The sequence below is a fragment of the Hyaena hyaena genome, unplaced genomic scaffold, assembly GCF_003009895.1.
Source record: "Hyaena hyaena isolate Hyena2069 unplaced genomic scaffold, ASM300989v1 scaffold_65, whole genome shotgun sequence".
Classification (NCBI taxonomy): Eukaryota; Metazoa; Chordata; class Mammalia; order Carnivora; family Hyaenidae; genus Hyaena; species Hyaena hyaena.
Window position 1 is genome coordinate 2120695 of NW_024080697.1, and position 13757 is coordinate 2134451.

General features: G+C 39.7%; 1 protein-coding gene across 8 annotated transcripts in view; it reads left to right on the forward strand.

Moving 5' to 3' along the window:
* Nucleotides 1–13757, forward strand: part of TTLL5 (tubulin tyrosine ligase like 5) — a 286366-nt gene that overhangs the window by 89645 nt on the left and 182964 nt on the right. For 6 of the 8 annotated variants that reach the window (XM_039232207.1, XM_039232212.1, XM_039232208.1 and 3 more), the window contains exons 18-20: nt 686–724; nt 7939–8096; nt 9072–9378. In XM_039232207.1, coding sequence (XP_039088138.1) covers nt 686–724; nt 7939–8096; nt 9072–9378 — 504 coding nt within the window. The remainder of the gene's footprint in view (nt 1–685; nt 725–7938; nt 8097–9071; nt 9379–13757) is intronic. The other 2 variants (XM_039232210.1, XM_039232211.1) reach the window with 1 other exon arrangement.

Here is a 13757-nt window from a genome sequence, read left to right on the forward strand (position 1 = left end):
AACATAAATGGCATTCACTTCTTGTGTTAAGAGCCCAGCTCTAGTCCAGAGACAATGGAGAGTAGCTTTTCTTTTTTTTTCTTAAGTAGTTTATTGTCAAGTTGGTTTACATATAATACCCAGTGCTCATCCCAACAAGTGGAGTAGCTCTTTTTTTAAAGGAATTTTTTTTAATTGTGAAAAATATTTCTTCTGAGCATCCTTTTTAAACCCCATGAAAATGAGATTGGTTTCCTTTACTAAACACGGTTCAGTGAAAGTATAAAGAGCATGGGAGTCTCAGACCTAACTCCTGGGTTCAAATTTTGAACCCACTAAGCTCCAACCTTGGGCATGTCACAAAATGATCATATCCTACTCCTTTTATAAACGGGGCTAATAATAACCTTCTTCACATGGTGGTTCTAAAGAATAAGTGTGATTTGATTTGTGACTAAATATAAAAACGCAAGTAATTGTTAGGATTCTTTCCTAGAATTCATCTGTCCTTTCCCTGTGGGTTTTTAATTGATCTTCCCCATGCTAATGGGACTCTTTTCTTTTCTCAATGCGTTTCTCTGCCTCTCCCCAAAGATGCCTTCCTTGGCATAATTCTGTATTATCTCAGGAGTGTGTGTGTGCATGTGAATTTAGGATAGAATATCAGAACAGTCCTCTAACCCAGTTGTCCTTTCTACTTCTGTAGGGGAAACCCAAGGAGAAGCTTATTGACAGGAAGAACACGGTAACTGACTTTTAAAAGTTGAGAAATTCTTTCCATGTGCGCCATGTGTGACCATGCACGGGCTAAGCATGATATTTTAATACAACCATTTTTGGTTTGGCTCTGCTTGAGTAGTAACATAAAAAATGTTTCTATTGAAACCCTCTGCTGTGGCAACTTTTTAGAAACTAAATTTTGGATTTACTTTTTTATATCTACAGGTATATCATTTGAACTGATAATAAAAGAGTTGTCATTTGGCTGTGTGAGAGACACCAAAGTAGAAATGTGATTTCAAGACTATTGTCATGGTAGAGGCAAATAAGTGGTTATGTTTGGCCCTGATATACTTGCAGCATAAACTCTGTGCCTTATGGGACTGGGCAGAACTGCTTCTAGTTTACCGCAGAGCTGAAAGTATGCAAAATACCCATGGCTCTTCATTTTGGTGGAGGAAAGATGGGTCTTTGAGGAAGAGCTGGGATGGCCTTGCTCTACGGAAGACTGCAGCCACAGCAAAAGCTCTGAAACCTAAGCACACAAACCCCCCGGTTTGAGACCTTTATATACATCCCCTTGTGTTCTCCCTCTTGAGAAAACAAAATGGCAATAATAAGAAAGAAACATCCTGTATCTAGTTTTTAGTTTTACATTTAAAGATTCATGAGGATAAACCTGGTTTCTTGCCGAAACCCCTTGAAGCATAAATCTAATTTTTTCTTTTTTTAATGTTTTTTATTTATTTCTGAGAGAGAGAGAGAGAGACAGCATGAGCAGGGGAGGGTCAGAAAGAGGGAGACACAGAATCCGAAATAGGCTCCAGGCTCTGTTTATTTATATTTATATTCATCAATATAATTCACCATATACAAAGGGAAAAAAAACCCAGCTGTCAGCACAGAGCCCAACCTGGGGCTTGAAGCTGAAGTCAGACACTTAACTGACTGAGCCATCCAGGCGCCCCAAATCTAATTTTTCTTTAAAGAAGGAAAGCATGTGATTGCCATTTAATTAAGGAAAAACTGGGAGAAGTCAAGTTTGTAACTTGTTTCCAAATGAAGTCACAATTTATAAGTTTCCTCCAGTTTCTCATCACAGAAAATGCTTCCTAGAGTATATTGCTATCAATTTGGCAATTAGAGAAAATGAAACAAACGAAAAAGTCTTAAACAATAAGTATTTAAAAACCAGTGGGTTCTGGCCTTTCTTCAGTTTTGGCACTCACCTTATATTGTCATCAGATGTTTTTTGGTGTCTAGAGGCATAAGCAAACGAATCTGGCCATGTGCTGTTGCATGAAAGACATGTTAATACATTTAAAAAGATGAAAATAATAAACAGTATGGTCTTTGAGCACAGTGGAATTAGAAAGCAGTAACAATAGAAAATCTCCTAATAGTTGGAAATTAACACTTCAAAATAATGCATGGGTCGAGGAAGAAATCATGAGGGAAATTGGAAAGTATTTTAAACTGAATGAAAATTAAAATGTAACATTAAAATATGTGGGATGCAGCTAAAGTCGTGTATTGGGGGAAATTTATAGCTTTTTAAATGCTTGTGTCAGAAAACAGAGGTCTAAATCACTGATCTAATGTTCCATTTTATGAAACCTAGATAAAACCATGTAAGTAGAAGAATGGACATAGTAAAGGATAGGAATCAATTAAATGAAAGGCAAACAATAAAGAAAACCAGTAAAATCTAAAATTGTTCACTGGTAAGATAGAATTCATAAAGTCTTACATAGACTGATCTAGTAAGAAGAAAGAACACTAATTACCAGTATCAGATAGGAAAGAGGGAAGTAATTTATAGATCCTACAGACATAAAAAGCACATTAAGGGAATGTTATTAATAACCTTATTCCACTGCTTTGACAACCTAGATGAAATGTCTGAATTCCTTAGGAGGGAATACTTAGCAAAACTGATACAAGTTGAAACAGAAAGTTTGAATAGCCCCATATCTATTCAGAATATTGAATTTGTAATCAATAATCTTTCTGCGAAGAAAACCCGAAGCTCAGTAGTTTCCCTTGTGAATTCTATCAAGCGTTTGAGGAAGAACAGCACTGATCTTACATGAACTCTTTCAAAACTATAGGAAGAGACACTTCCCAATTCATTTAATGATGCTAACATTAATTATGACACCACAGCCTGACAAAGACATTTTTAATAAGTGTCTGAGGCGCCTGGATGGCTCAGTCAGTTAAGTGTTTGACTCTGGATTTTGGCTTAGGTCATGATTCCATGGTTCTGCTTTCAGTGCAGAGCCTGCTTGGGATTTTCTCTCTGCCCCTCCCTGTCTCGTGCATGTGCTCTCTCTCTCAATGTAAATAACTATACATTAAAAAAGAATATTACAGGCTAATATCTTCATGAACAGAGACACAAAATTTCTTAAAAGAATATTAGCAAATTGAGTCCACCAGTACAAAAAAAAGGGTAATACAGATGACTAAGAGAGGTTTTTCTAGTAATGGAAAAACATTGAAAGGTTGGTTTAACATTTGAAAATTCATCGATATAATTCACCATATACAAAGGGAAAAAAACCAGATGACCATTTTATTAGATGCAAAAAAAGCATCTGATGAAATTCAACACATTTATGAGAAAAACTCTTAGCAAATCAGAAACAGAAGGAATTTCTTCATTTGGTAAATGCCATCTATGAAAACTCTATTGCTAACATCATACCTAATGGTAAAATATTGAAGGCTTCCTTCTATGAGTAGTAAGATAGCAAGATGTCCATTTTTGCCATTTGTAGTCACTTTATACTAGAAGTCCCAAGCTGTACAATGAAGCACGGGTTGAGGGAAGAAAAGGCATACAGATTGGAAGTGAAGAAATCAAATATCTTTCATCTTGGATGATATGATCTAGTTAATAGGAAATCTTAAAGCACCTATGGAATAACTACAAGAACATGTAAGTGCACTTAGCAAGGTCTTTGAACCTAATTATTTTTATATACTAGCAGTAAATAATTTGAAGGTGAAATTTAAAATTTTGTTTATGGTAGTGTTTGAAAATACAAATTTCTCAAGGATAAATTTTATAAAATATGTTTAATACCTATACAGTAAAAACTAAATATTCAGTAAATATTACTGAAAGAAATGAAAGAAGATCTCAATAAGTGGGGAGATATGTGATGCTCATGAATTAGAAGACTTAATATTACCAAAAAATGTCCATTCTCCCCAAACTGATCTAAAGATCTGGTGCAATTCCAGTCATTATTCCAGTAGATTATTTGGTAGAAATTCACTATATTTTTCTTCACCAAAGCAGAAATTGACTTGACTTTTTTTTTTTTTTTTTTTGGATACTTAGAGTATCCAAAGTAATCTTGAAAAAGACTTAGGTTACCTTACTTAAAGAAATACTACAATGCTATAGTAATCAAAACTGTGGCATGTTTATCAGTGGAACAGAATAAAGAGTCCAGAAATAGATCTATATTGATATGGTCATTTGACTTCAATCAAAAGGCCCAAAGTAATCTAATAGGGAAAGGAAACTTGTTAACGCATAGGGCTAGAACTGGATATCGTACTTTTTAAAATGAACCTCAACCCCTGTTTCCCAGAAAGATTAGTGATGATTCATAGACATAAACAGAAAAGCTCTTACGATAAAATTTCTTGAGGAAAATCTAGGACAATGTCTTTGGGACTTTGGGCTTGGCAGAAGTTTTAAACATGACACAGAAAGTGGTACCCAAAAAGGATAAAATGACAAGCTTGATTTTCTCAAAATTATCATCACATACTGTTAGGAAAGTGACCAGGCAGACCATAAACCTGGTGAAGGTATGCATCAAACAAAGGTCTGGTGTCTAGAGAATATAACAAACTCCTATAACTGAATAATTAGAAGACAGTCAACCCTCTTACAAATGGGTGAGATGTCTGGACAGACACTTCAAAAAGAAGGTATACGAGTGGCCAATATGCTCCTGAAAATGTGCTTGATAACATTAATTATCAGAGAATTGCAAATTAAACTATGAGATACCACTAAAATCTAGCAGAATGGCTAACATTTTGTCGTTGTGTTGTCCACTTTAAATACATTGCAATTTTGTCAGCTATAGCTCAGTAAAGCTGGGAACAACCAGAAAATGACCGACAGCATCAGATGATGAGGATGTGGAGCTAATGGAGCTCTGCTGCATTGTCATTGGCAGCGGAAACTGGTACACATTCTTCAGGAGAGGTCTGGCAGTTTATCAGCCTTGAAAGCTCCGTGCTGAGATCTCTACCCCGATGGAATGAAAAACGTAACCACAAAACGACTTGTCCAAAAACGTTCACAGCAGCTTCATTCATAATATTCCAAAACTAGAAACAACTTAAGGGTCCAACAACCAGAGAGTAGGGGGGCTGTGGGTTATTCATAGAGTGGACTAACCCTGAGCCACACAAAGGCACAAATACGGAAACACACAACATGCATGAATCCCTAAAACATGCAGAATGAAAGGAAACTTACAAGAGTTCATACTGTATAATTCCATTTGTAAGAAGTTCTAGAATAGGCAAACCTAATATGTAACAAAAAAACTTAGGACAGTGGTCTCCTTTAGGAGTATGAGGCTGGGATTGACTGGGAAGCTTCATGAGAACTTTCTGAGGCGGTAGTAATGTTAGAGTTCGGGTTATATAGTTCTAGGCATTTGTCAGAACCCACCAAATGGTCATCGAATATTTGGATATTTCGCAGTATACAGTGTTTAGCTCACCCACAAACAAACTAAGCAAAAACAGAAAACCAAAACACCAAAAGCCCTATAAAACAAATACTGATTTCTAGCTATTAATGATATGCATGTTAGAGCCTTTAGGTGCAAAGTGCACTGACATCTGTGTATAACTTTGGAATGCTTTAAAAATTAGATGAATTGATGGATGAACAAGGAAGGGATGGTTGGATATATATGTGCGGAAACAGATATAGCAATATATTTATTGCAGAAACCCGGCAACAGGTACACGGATGTCTGCTGTACACTTTTTTTTCTTAATTTTTTTTTTATGTTTTATTTATTTATTTCTAGGAGAGAGAGAGAGAGAGACAGCGTGAGCAGGGGAGGGTCAGAGAGGGAGTCACAGACTGAAACAGGCTCCAGCCTCTGAGCTGGCAGTCAGCACAGAGCCCGACGCGGGGCTCGAACCCATGAACCGCGAGATCATGACCTAAGCGAAAGTCGGACACTCAACTGACTAAGCCACCCAGGCGCCCCTGCTGTACAGTTCTTAAAGCTTTTCTGTTTGTGTAAATATTTTCAGAATACAATGTTAGAAACATAAAATGGGGTAGGTGTAGCTAACAGGTATTGTAATTTACTTATAGGGGATTCGTTGTTTATTTAAAAATTGTAATGGTATGTCAACTGTGCGCTGGGCAGGCTCAGGACCATCTCTGATCCAGTGATCGGCAAGACAAGCCTGGTCTTTACCCTCATAGAAGTATTAATTCTGTTTGTCAGATTCAAAGTTTCTCCATTATTCCCTACCTCCATTCCTTGTAATACTTAGAATATGTTGGTCTATTCAGAGTTTCTTAGAAGCTCATAGATGTTATTTTAAAATGTTAGTTTTATTTCATTTTCTTTAACTGGCTAAAAATCTATGTTCACAAACGTGTGTATGAGGAGGTGCAGTGTTCAGTTTTGGGTAAGCTGTCTCTGAACTATTTTTAAAGTTTATTAATTTGCTTCCGGTGTCTGCCCCTGTGTGTCAGGACCGTCTCTGTTCTTGGCTGTTTCCTGCTCTAGAGAGAAAGCTTCTGGAAGATTTACTGTCCAGTTTATCCACTCAGAAATCTCTGAAACACCTAAATAGACCAAAAGACACAGCTTTTCCATCATGCTTAGAGATTGAAAACTCTCAGAAAGGAGGATGATTCCTTGACCACAAAGAGAATACAATTTGATTTCCAGGGGGTTCAAGAGAGACAGTTCACAGCCAACGAGTTAGATCTTGAGTTCTGAGCATGCAGAGTTAGCCGCCTACTTTAGACACGGACATGGGTACTTCTTTTCTGATTCAACGACTAAGATGCCTCTCTCTCTTTGCTGACCTAGTTACCTTTGCCTGCCCAGTACTTTGCCCACGTCCCTGTTTGGATTGGGCCTGATGCCGGTCACTTCCCTAACTTATGATTTATCGTACTTTAACTAATGCCTAATGTATCTGCTGCCATCCCCTGTCTACCCTATTTCCCATTCGTGACCTGACTGAACTTGGCTTTGTCCACCATCTGCTCCCTTCCCTTGTCTGTGCCTCTGACTCTTAACTCCTGACCTGTAATTACCTGTAATTGCCCCCTACCTCCTCCTGTAACTAAGTGGACTCTTAGCGACCAGTTCCTTTTGTTGGAATGTTTGAGACTTGGTATGCCTCAGGGTCTTGGTACCTTTTGACTAAGACTTTCCCGCATAAGTCTTACCTCTGTGCTACCACATTCACAGGCTATCAAACATTCCTCCTCCGTCTCAACTTCTGCCAAATTTGTATTTATTAAATAGCATATACATTAGAAGAATATTTGTATGAGTGTGAGTAAATTATAATGAATAGCAATAAAATAGACCCCTCTAGCCACCACCCAGCTTAAGAATGAAAGTGTTGCCAGTATCTCCCAGTCATCCCTCGGTATAAGGTTCTGGGTAGCACTTTATGGCTTTTGCGGTTAACAGTCAGCCAGTATGACTGAATACTTTAAAAACACTTAAACATTGTCTTCAGATATATTTTTGTTCAGAATATTTAACAAATTCAGACAGGTTCTTAGGGGAGGTTTTTTTTTTTTCCTTTTTTTTTTTTTTAAATGTTTTATTTATTTCTGGGAGAGAGAGAGAGAGAGAGAGAGACAGCGTGAGCAGGGGAGGGTCAGAGAGAGAGGGAGTCACAGACTGAAACAGGCTCCAGACTCTGAGCTGGCAGTCAGCACAGAGCCCGACGTGGGGCTCGAACCCACGAACCGCGAGATCATGACCTAAGCAAAAGTCGGACGCTCAACCGACTAAGCCACCCAGGCACCCCTCTTAGGGGAGTTTTAATGTAGATTCCAATATTCTCACTTATAAAACTTTTTAGAATTCACTAGAGGTACTATACCCAACCTGTTGTTGTTACAGAACTCTGTCAAGCTTAGCCTTGGAATAAAGGATAGTTCTCTGAAGGCTGTAGCTACCATATTGTTTTTTTCCATAGACTGGCTGTTGATGGAGCACCAGAATTGAAGGTAGAGAGTATGAACTCCAAGGCCAAACTGCACGCTGCCCTCTATGAGAGGAAGCTCCTGTCTTTGGAGGTGCGGAAACGTCGACGACGGAATGGCAGATTGAGGGCAATGAGGCCAAAATACCCAGGTACCTGCTGGTGAGCTTATGCCAAAGTCCATTGTCTGGGTTGTGTCAGTCTCAGTTAATCAGCTTCTTAGTTCATACTTAATGAATCAGAACCTTCCTCATCACATACGTTTAATTTTTTTGGATAGTCTTTTTCTCTGAAACTTAATTTCAGAAGATTATAAGTTTCTAAACCTTCCAGTCTGTAAGATTTGTACTGAGGAATAACTGAAGCACATTTTGGCTTTTGCTCTTCATTTTAGCATCACATGGCTAACCACTTAAGATGTAAAGAAAAATAAATAGAAAGAAACACTTTAGCTTAAATTTAATGGAACCCTGAGCAGTATTGTTCAGGCTTTTTATAATTAGGTATTAAAGCTGGTTCATCCCTTGACATTGCCAAATCATATAAATATTTTAAACATGAACAAAGGAATTTCTTTCTCTCCAAGATGCTCCCATGTTACAGGTCTGTTTGTCATGATTAATTGACTGACTTCCTTCCTCCCTTCCCTCCTCCTCCGACTTCCCTCCCCCACCGACTTCCCTCCTTTGTTGAGCACCTGTATCATGCACGTTGGTCACTAGGGTTTTATGGGTCAATAAAAAAGGTATAGTCCTTATCCTCACAGATCTTCCAAGTCAGTGAAAGAGAAAGATAATGAATAAATATAGGATAGAATAATGTCGCCCTGCCCTTTGTGCCCTTCTGAAAACCTCCAACCCACTGTAGAGATTACTCTACCCAAGATGTTTGCCTGAAGTTGAGAGAGAGCCATTGATATTGTGGTGAGGAACGTGAACTCTAATGGAGGTCATTGTAGGCTCTTAAACTACGTAAGACTGGAGAGCGGCCTGTGTATGCTGTTGATTTTGTGCCTCGATTGTGGTCTGATTTAGAAATGGGATTTTATTAAAAAGATAAAAGGAAGGTATTGGGAGAGAAGAAAATTTAGTCTGTTTTCAGCCACATTAGTGATTCTTCGCATTTAGTGATCACTCAGCCAGCTGAAATGAATGTTAAAACTGAGACAGAGAGTGAAGAGGAGGAAGAAGTTGCATTAGACAATGAAGATGAAGAACAGGAGGTTTCCCAGGAGGAGTCTGCAGGGTCCCTTGGAGAAAATCAAGCCAAATACACCCCCCCATTGACTGGTATGGTAGAAAATTCACCCAAAGAAAATGCCGTGAAAGTTTCTGAATGGAATAATAAAGGTGAACAGTGCTGCAAAGTTGAGACTCAGGAGTCAGCGCCTAAACTTAACCTGATGCAGATTCTGCAAGATAACGGCAATCTTAGGTATGTACCTTTTGTAATTATAATAGTAAAACCGATAACTTGTATTGTGTACCAGGGCCTGTGCTGGTGGCCTTACAGCCATTTTCCTTTTTTTACAGTGGTCTTGTGACGTAATGACTCTGATTTTATTACTGTTGTTACTAGGGAAGGATGTAATTACTTTGATGTTATTTTTAATATGATTAATTGTTAAGAGAAGTTACTTGTCCAAGGTATAGTGCTGTGAACCAACCCAGATTTCACTGGCCCAACAAATACGTGTTGGGATTGAGTGTCAGTCACTAAAAGCGCACAGTTCAAGCAGCTCACGGTTTTGTGTAGGGATCCTTAAAGAGCAGGGGCGCCGATATGGACCAAGTGCTCTTAGAGACAGAAAACGGAGTGACTGATCTTGCCTGAGAGGCCTAGAGAGACATTAGGGAGGTGGCAATATTTGAATCAGGCTTTGGCTGATGAGTAGGATGCCAGGAGGGCTGAGAGGTGACAGCTAAGTGCAAAAGTGCCAGTAGAGGAAATAAAGTCACAGAGATGTGATAGTCTAATCATTCATTCAGCCCCTCAGCAGAAGTTTATCAAGCACCTGCTCCGTGCGGGAATGCGCTAGGCAGTGTAGTGTTACAGTAGAGACCAAGACAGGCTCGTGGGACTTACAGTCGCATGGGGGTCACTGATGGTAAACAAGGAAACAAGGGAATTTCAGGCAGTAAGTAGGGCAACGAAGACAGAACAGGGAGTCGTGTTAGAGGGTAAATGGGCAGAGGGTGTCTTTAGATTGTAGTGTTCAGGCATGAAGAGGTAACCTTTGAGGTGAGTCCGGAATGATGAGAAGGAGCTAAGTCATGGAATATCAGGGGGCAGAATGTCTCAGGCAGAAAAGCAAGTCTGAAGGCCTTGAATTTGAAATGAGCTTGGAGAGTTTGCGAAACCTGGGCTTGCGAAGTGGAGTTACATGGCGAGAAGTGTGCAATAAGAGATAAGACTAAAGAATTGGACATTATTTGATCATAAACGGCTTTAAGTGGAGCTGGAATGGTATTTTCTAGATGGATAATTTTTAAGCAGATGAATGATATGGTCAGACCTTGATTTAGAAAGTAAATTCTGGGTGCATTGTGGGACAGTTATGGATAAGAGGAGAACTAAAGGCAGAAAAGTGAGTTAGGGGCTGTCACAGTAGTCCAGAGCCAGAAAGAGGAAGGCCTAGACCAGAGCCACAACTCTAGGAGTGGAGAGATTGGGATGGACCGGATGAAATTTGCGAGTTAAAATTGGCAGGGCTTGGTCTCTGTAGATGTAAGAATCCAGCCTTGAGAGGGGCTGGATTTTTCCAAACTTGGCAAAATAAGGAGCATAGGAGTTGGTTTCGGGGTAAAAAGGAAGTTTGATTTGGGGCACAGTGAGGCGGAAGGGCTCTGGGATGCAGTGGTTCAGGGGGTAGGTGAAGATACCACTCCGATGGTCAGAGTTGAACATGATCGGGCAGTTGAGTTAAGAACTTCAGAGTGAATGAGCCTGTCCAATTCACATTAGTCCAGCAAGCATAGACGGGAGAAAAGGAGGAGAATTGAGCCCTGGGGAAAACCAGTGTTTAATAGTAAAGAGATAGGAACTAGCACTTAGAAAGGTAAGCATCAGCTTCGGAGGTGGGAGTGTGGTAGAAGCTCCAGAATGAGAGCCCCAAGCTGTAGCATGCTTCAGACAGCCTGCGAGAGCGTGAAGAGTGAAAAGAGACTCCTGCATTTCTGACACAGGGCCAGCCTCTGAATTGTGAGAACCAATGAGTTGAGAAATAAGAAAGCAAGTGCAAGCTAACTTATTCAGAGGATTTGGCAATGAAAAGAAGATGAGAACACATCAGAGAGAGTGAGGACTGAGCTAAGAGGAAAGGATTTTTTTTTTTTTTTCAAAGATGGGGATTCTGGCGCGTATTCCTGGACTAGGGGAAGGGCTTGATGGTAAGAAGACCAGAGATGCAGAAATGGACATACTGATAGAGAAGGGCCCTAAAGGAAGGTGAAAGAGGTCACTGGAAGGATATCTCTTCCCATTAAGTTGGAAAGAAAGCACTATGGGTTGAATGTAGTAGTTAGAAGTTAAAGAGGAAAGAAGTTTAGGTATTTATGCATGATGGCCTTTATTTACTAAGTTACAGGGCCGTTCTTATATTGCAGGGGTGGTGGGTGACATCGGGGTTTGGGGAGCTGTGGAGATGGAGTTAAGGTTTGGAAGAGTGTCATGGAGAATGGCAGTAGGTCTGTTAATAGAGAGCTCGCTGAACTGTTGCAAGACTAAGACTCTCTCTCACTTTTTAGTCTTCACCAACTGGCTGTGTGATCGTGGTGGCCAGTCAGAGAGCTGCTCCATGCCTCAGTTCCCTTTTCTTTCAGGCTAAGGTATAAGGTTAGACAAATGTTTTTCAAACTGTGCTTTCTGAAGGGGAAAAAGGATTCCACTGAGTTGAAATAGAACATTTGAAAACCACTGGATTATATTCTGAGGCCCTTTCCAGCAAAAACATTCTACTTAGTGGTTGTTGAAATTGTTTCTTCATAAATCTTATGGATCTGACTTTCAGTGAGTAAACTGTTGTAGTTGCCTGGTGTGCTAATGCAAATGAGTGGTTTTCAGATTGTTTCCTGTAGCTACCCATGATTCTGCCCAGCATCTCAGTGGCTACTGAGAGAGCTCAAGGAGGCCATGGTAAGGATTCGAGACTCCAGCCCCTAGCCTTTCGTTGTGTATTTTTTACTCTGAGGATCCATATGAGCTTTTATTTTTTAAAAACAAGTTTCACTGGTAAAAATCATTTCAGTTTTCATCCTTTCATCTTTTGTGGTTTGTTGAAAATGCCTAGACAGCCAGTGGGTCCAAATACCTTAGGGGCAGTCTTGGAATTACCAACTTGTTCATTTGATTTGTGGCAATGATTTGCAACAAAAGAATGATTGAAATCTCAACTTCGAAGTGATAATTCCCTTCTCCAATAGACCTTCATGTTTTAGCGTTAGAGGAATAATTAATAAAGTGAGACATTCTGCTACTTTGGAGATATGTGAAACATGCCATTTCTACCTCGTTAGATAGCAAGTGAATTTGTGGGCCAAAATTAAGAATCTTTTTCATTTATTTCATCTTGTAAGTAAATAAATGGTTGAGGGGACAGTGGCATATGGTCTCCAGATGAACAAGTATATAAGTGTGTCCTTGTTGAGAAATTTGAAAATATTGAAAGTAGACATTTGTTTTTTCCAAATCATATGGTGCCCCCATAAACTATCCCTATTAGTAAGAAAGATGTAGCCTTATTTCTGTTTTATGCTTTGAAGATCTTCTATATTAAACTCTCAAGAGCAAATCTGCTTTTCAGCCGGACTCCCCTCCCCTCAGTCCCTCCAGCACATACACAGAAGTTAGACGTAGGCCCTCTTAGGATGTCCAGTTTACTCTGGTCAAGTCCTTCATCCTCACATTGGAGGAACAGTGAATAGAAAGCATTCAGTGATTGCATGTGTGAGGATTGTAAACAGAGTTTGTGTTGGGCCCTAATCTTCACTGATGTAATTCTGGCTAGAGTGTCAGAAGGCCGATCAGCTGAAGTAACCAAAATCTCTTCTGAAGGAAAACAGATCTGCTACAGTTAGTAGCTGAAGTGAAAATCGTCAGTGAGTCTCTGGCCTTTCCATCTTCTAAACCTTAGCTTGAGCAGATTTCCTTGTTTCTAGCCGAGACCACCAAGCAGAAATCTGCTGAGTTCACCAGTGATGTCGCTGAGGTGCTTTTTTCACCACATGTAAAGATTTTGTTTTCCCACTGAACATCTGGGCTGGTCCCAGCCTGCCAGTTCATCCACGCCAAACTCCGTTGGACCTCACTCATTTGTTCTGGGCTCCAGCCATTCCTGTCTTGTAGTTGAGAAAAGCAGGACCTTAAAATTTGGTCTCAAAAGTTCCTTTGTAGGATTTATCTATTTCCTGCTTTGGGGGCCTTTGCACACCAGAAATATTAGTTTCCATAGCAAAAGCATACTTTTGCACCAACTGCTGACCATATACTTATGGGCCTCTGAGGCATTCTATGTTAATGCAAAGGTTCTTGTGAAGATTTGATACTTTTCCTGTCCAACTCCCCCAAGAAAGTTGGTAAAAAGTTCAGCGATAAGGTGTAAGAATAGGAAACCTGGTTTCCCATTCCTGTTTGATTTTTCCTCTGTGTCAATAAGGAGAAAATAAATAGGATTCTCCATCTTTGATTCTGTTAGTAGAAAAAAACAACTCATGTACTGTGTAGAAGGAATCTTTATTCACTGACTGCATGACGGGCGTCATTTTTTTGGCCCTTCCTGACAAGAGGATCCTCAGCACCCGCTTTGAGTGAGGCAA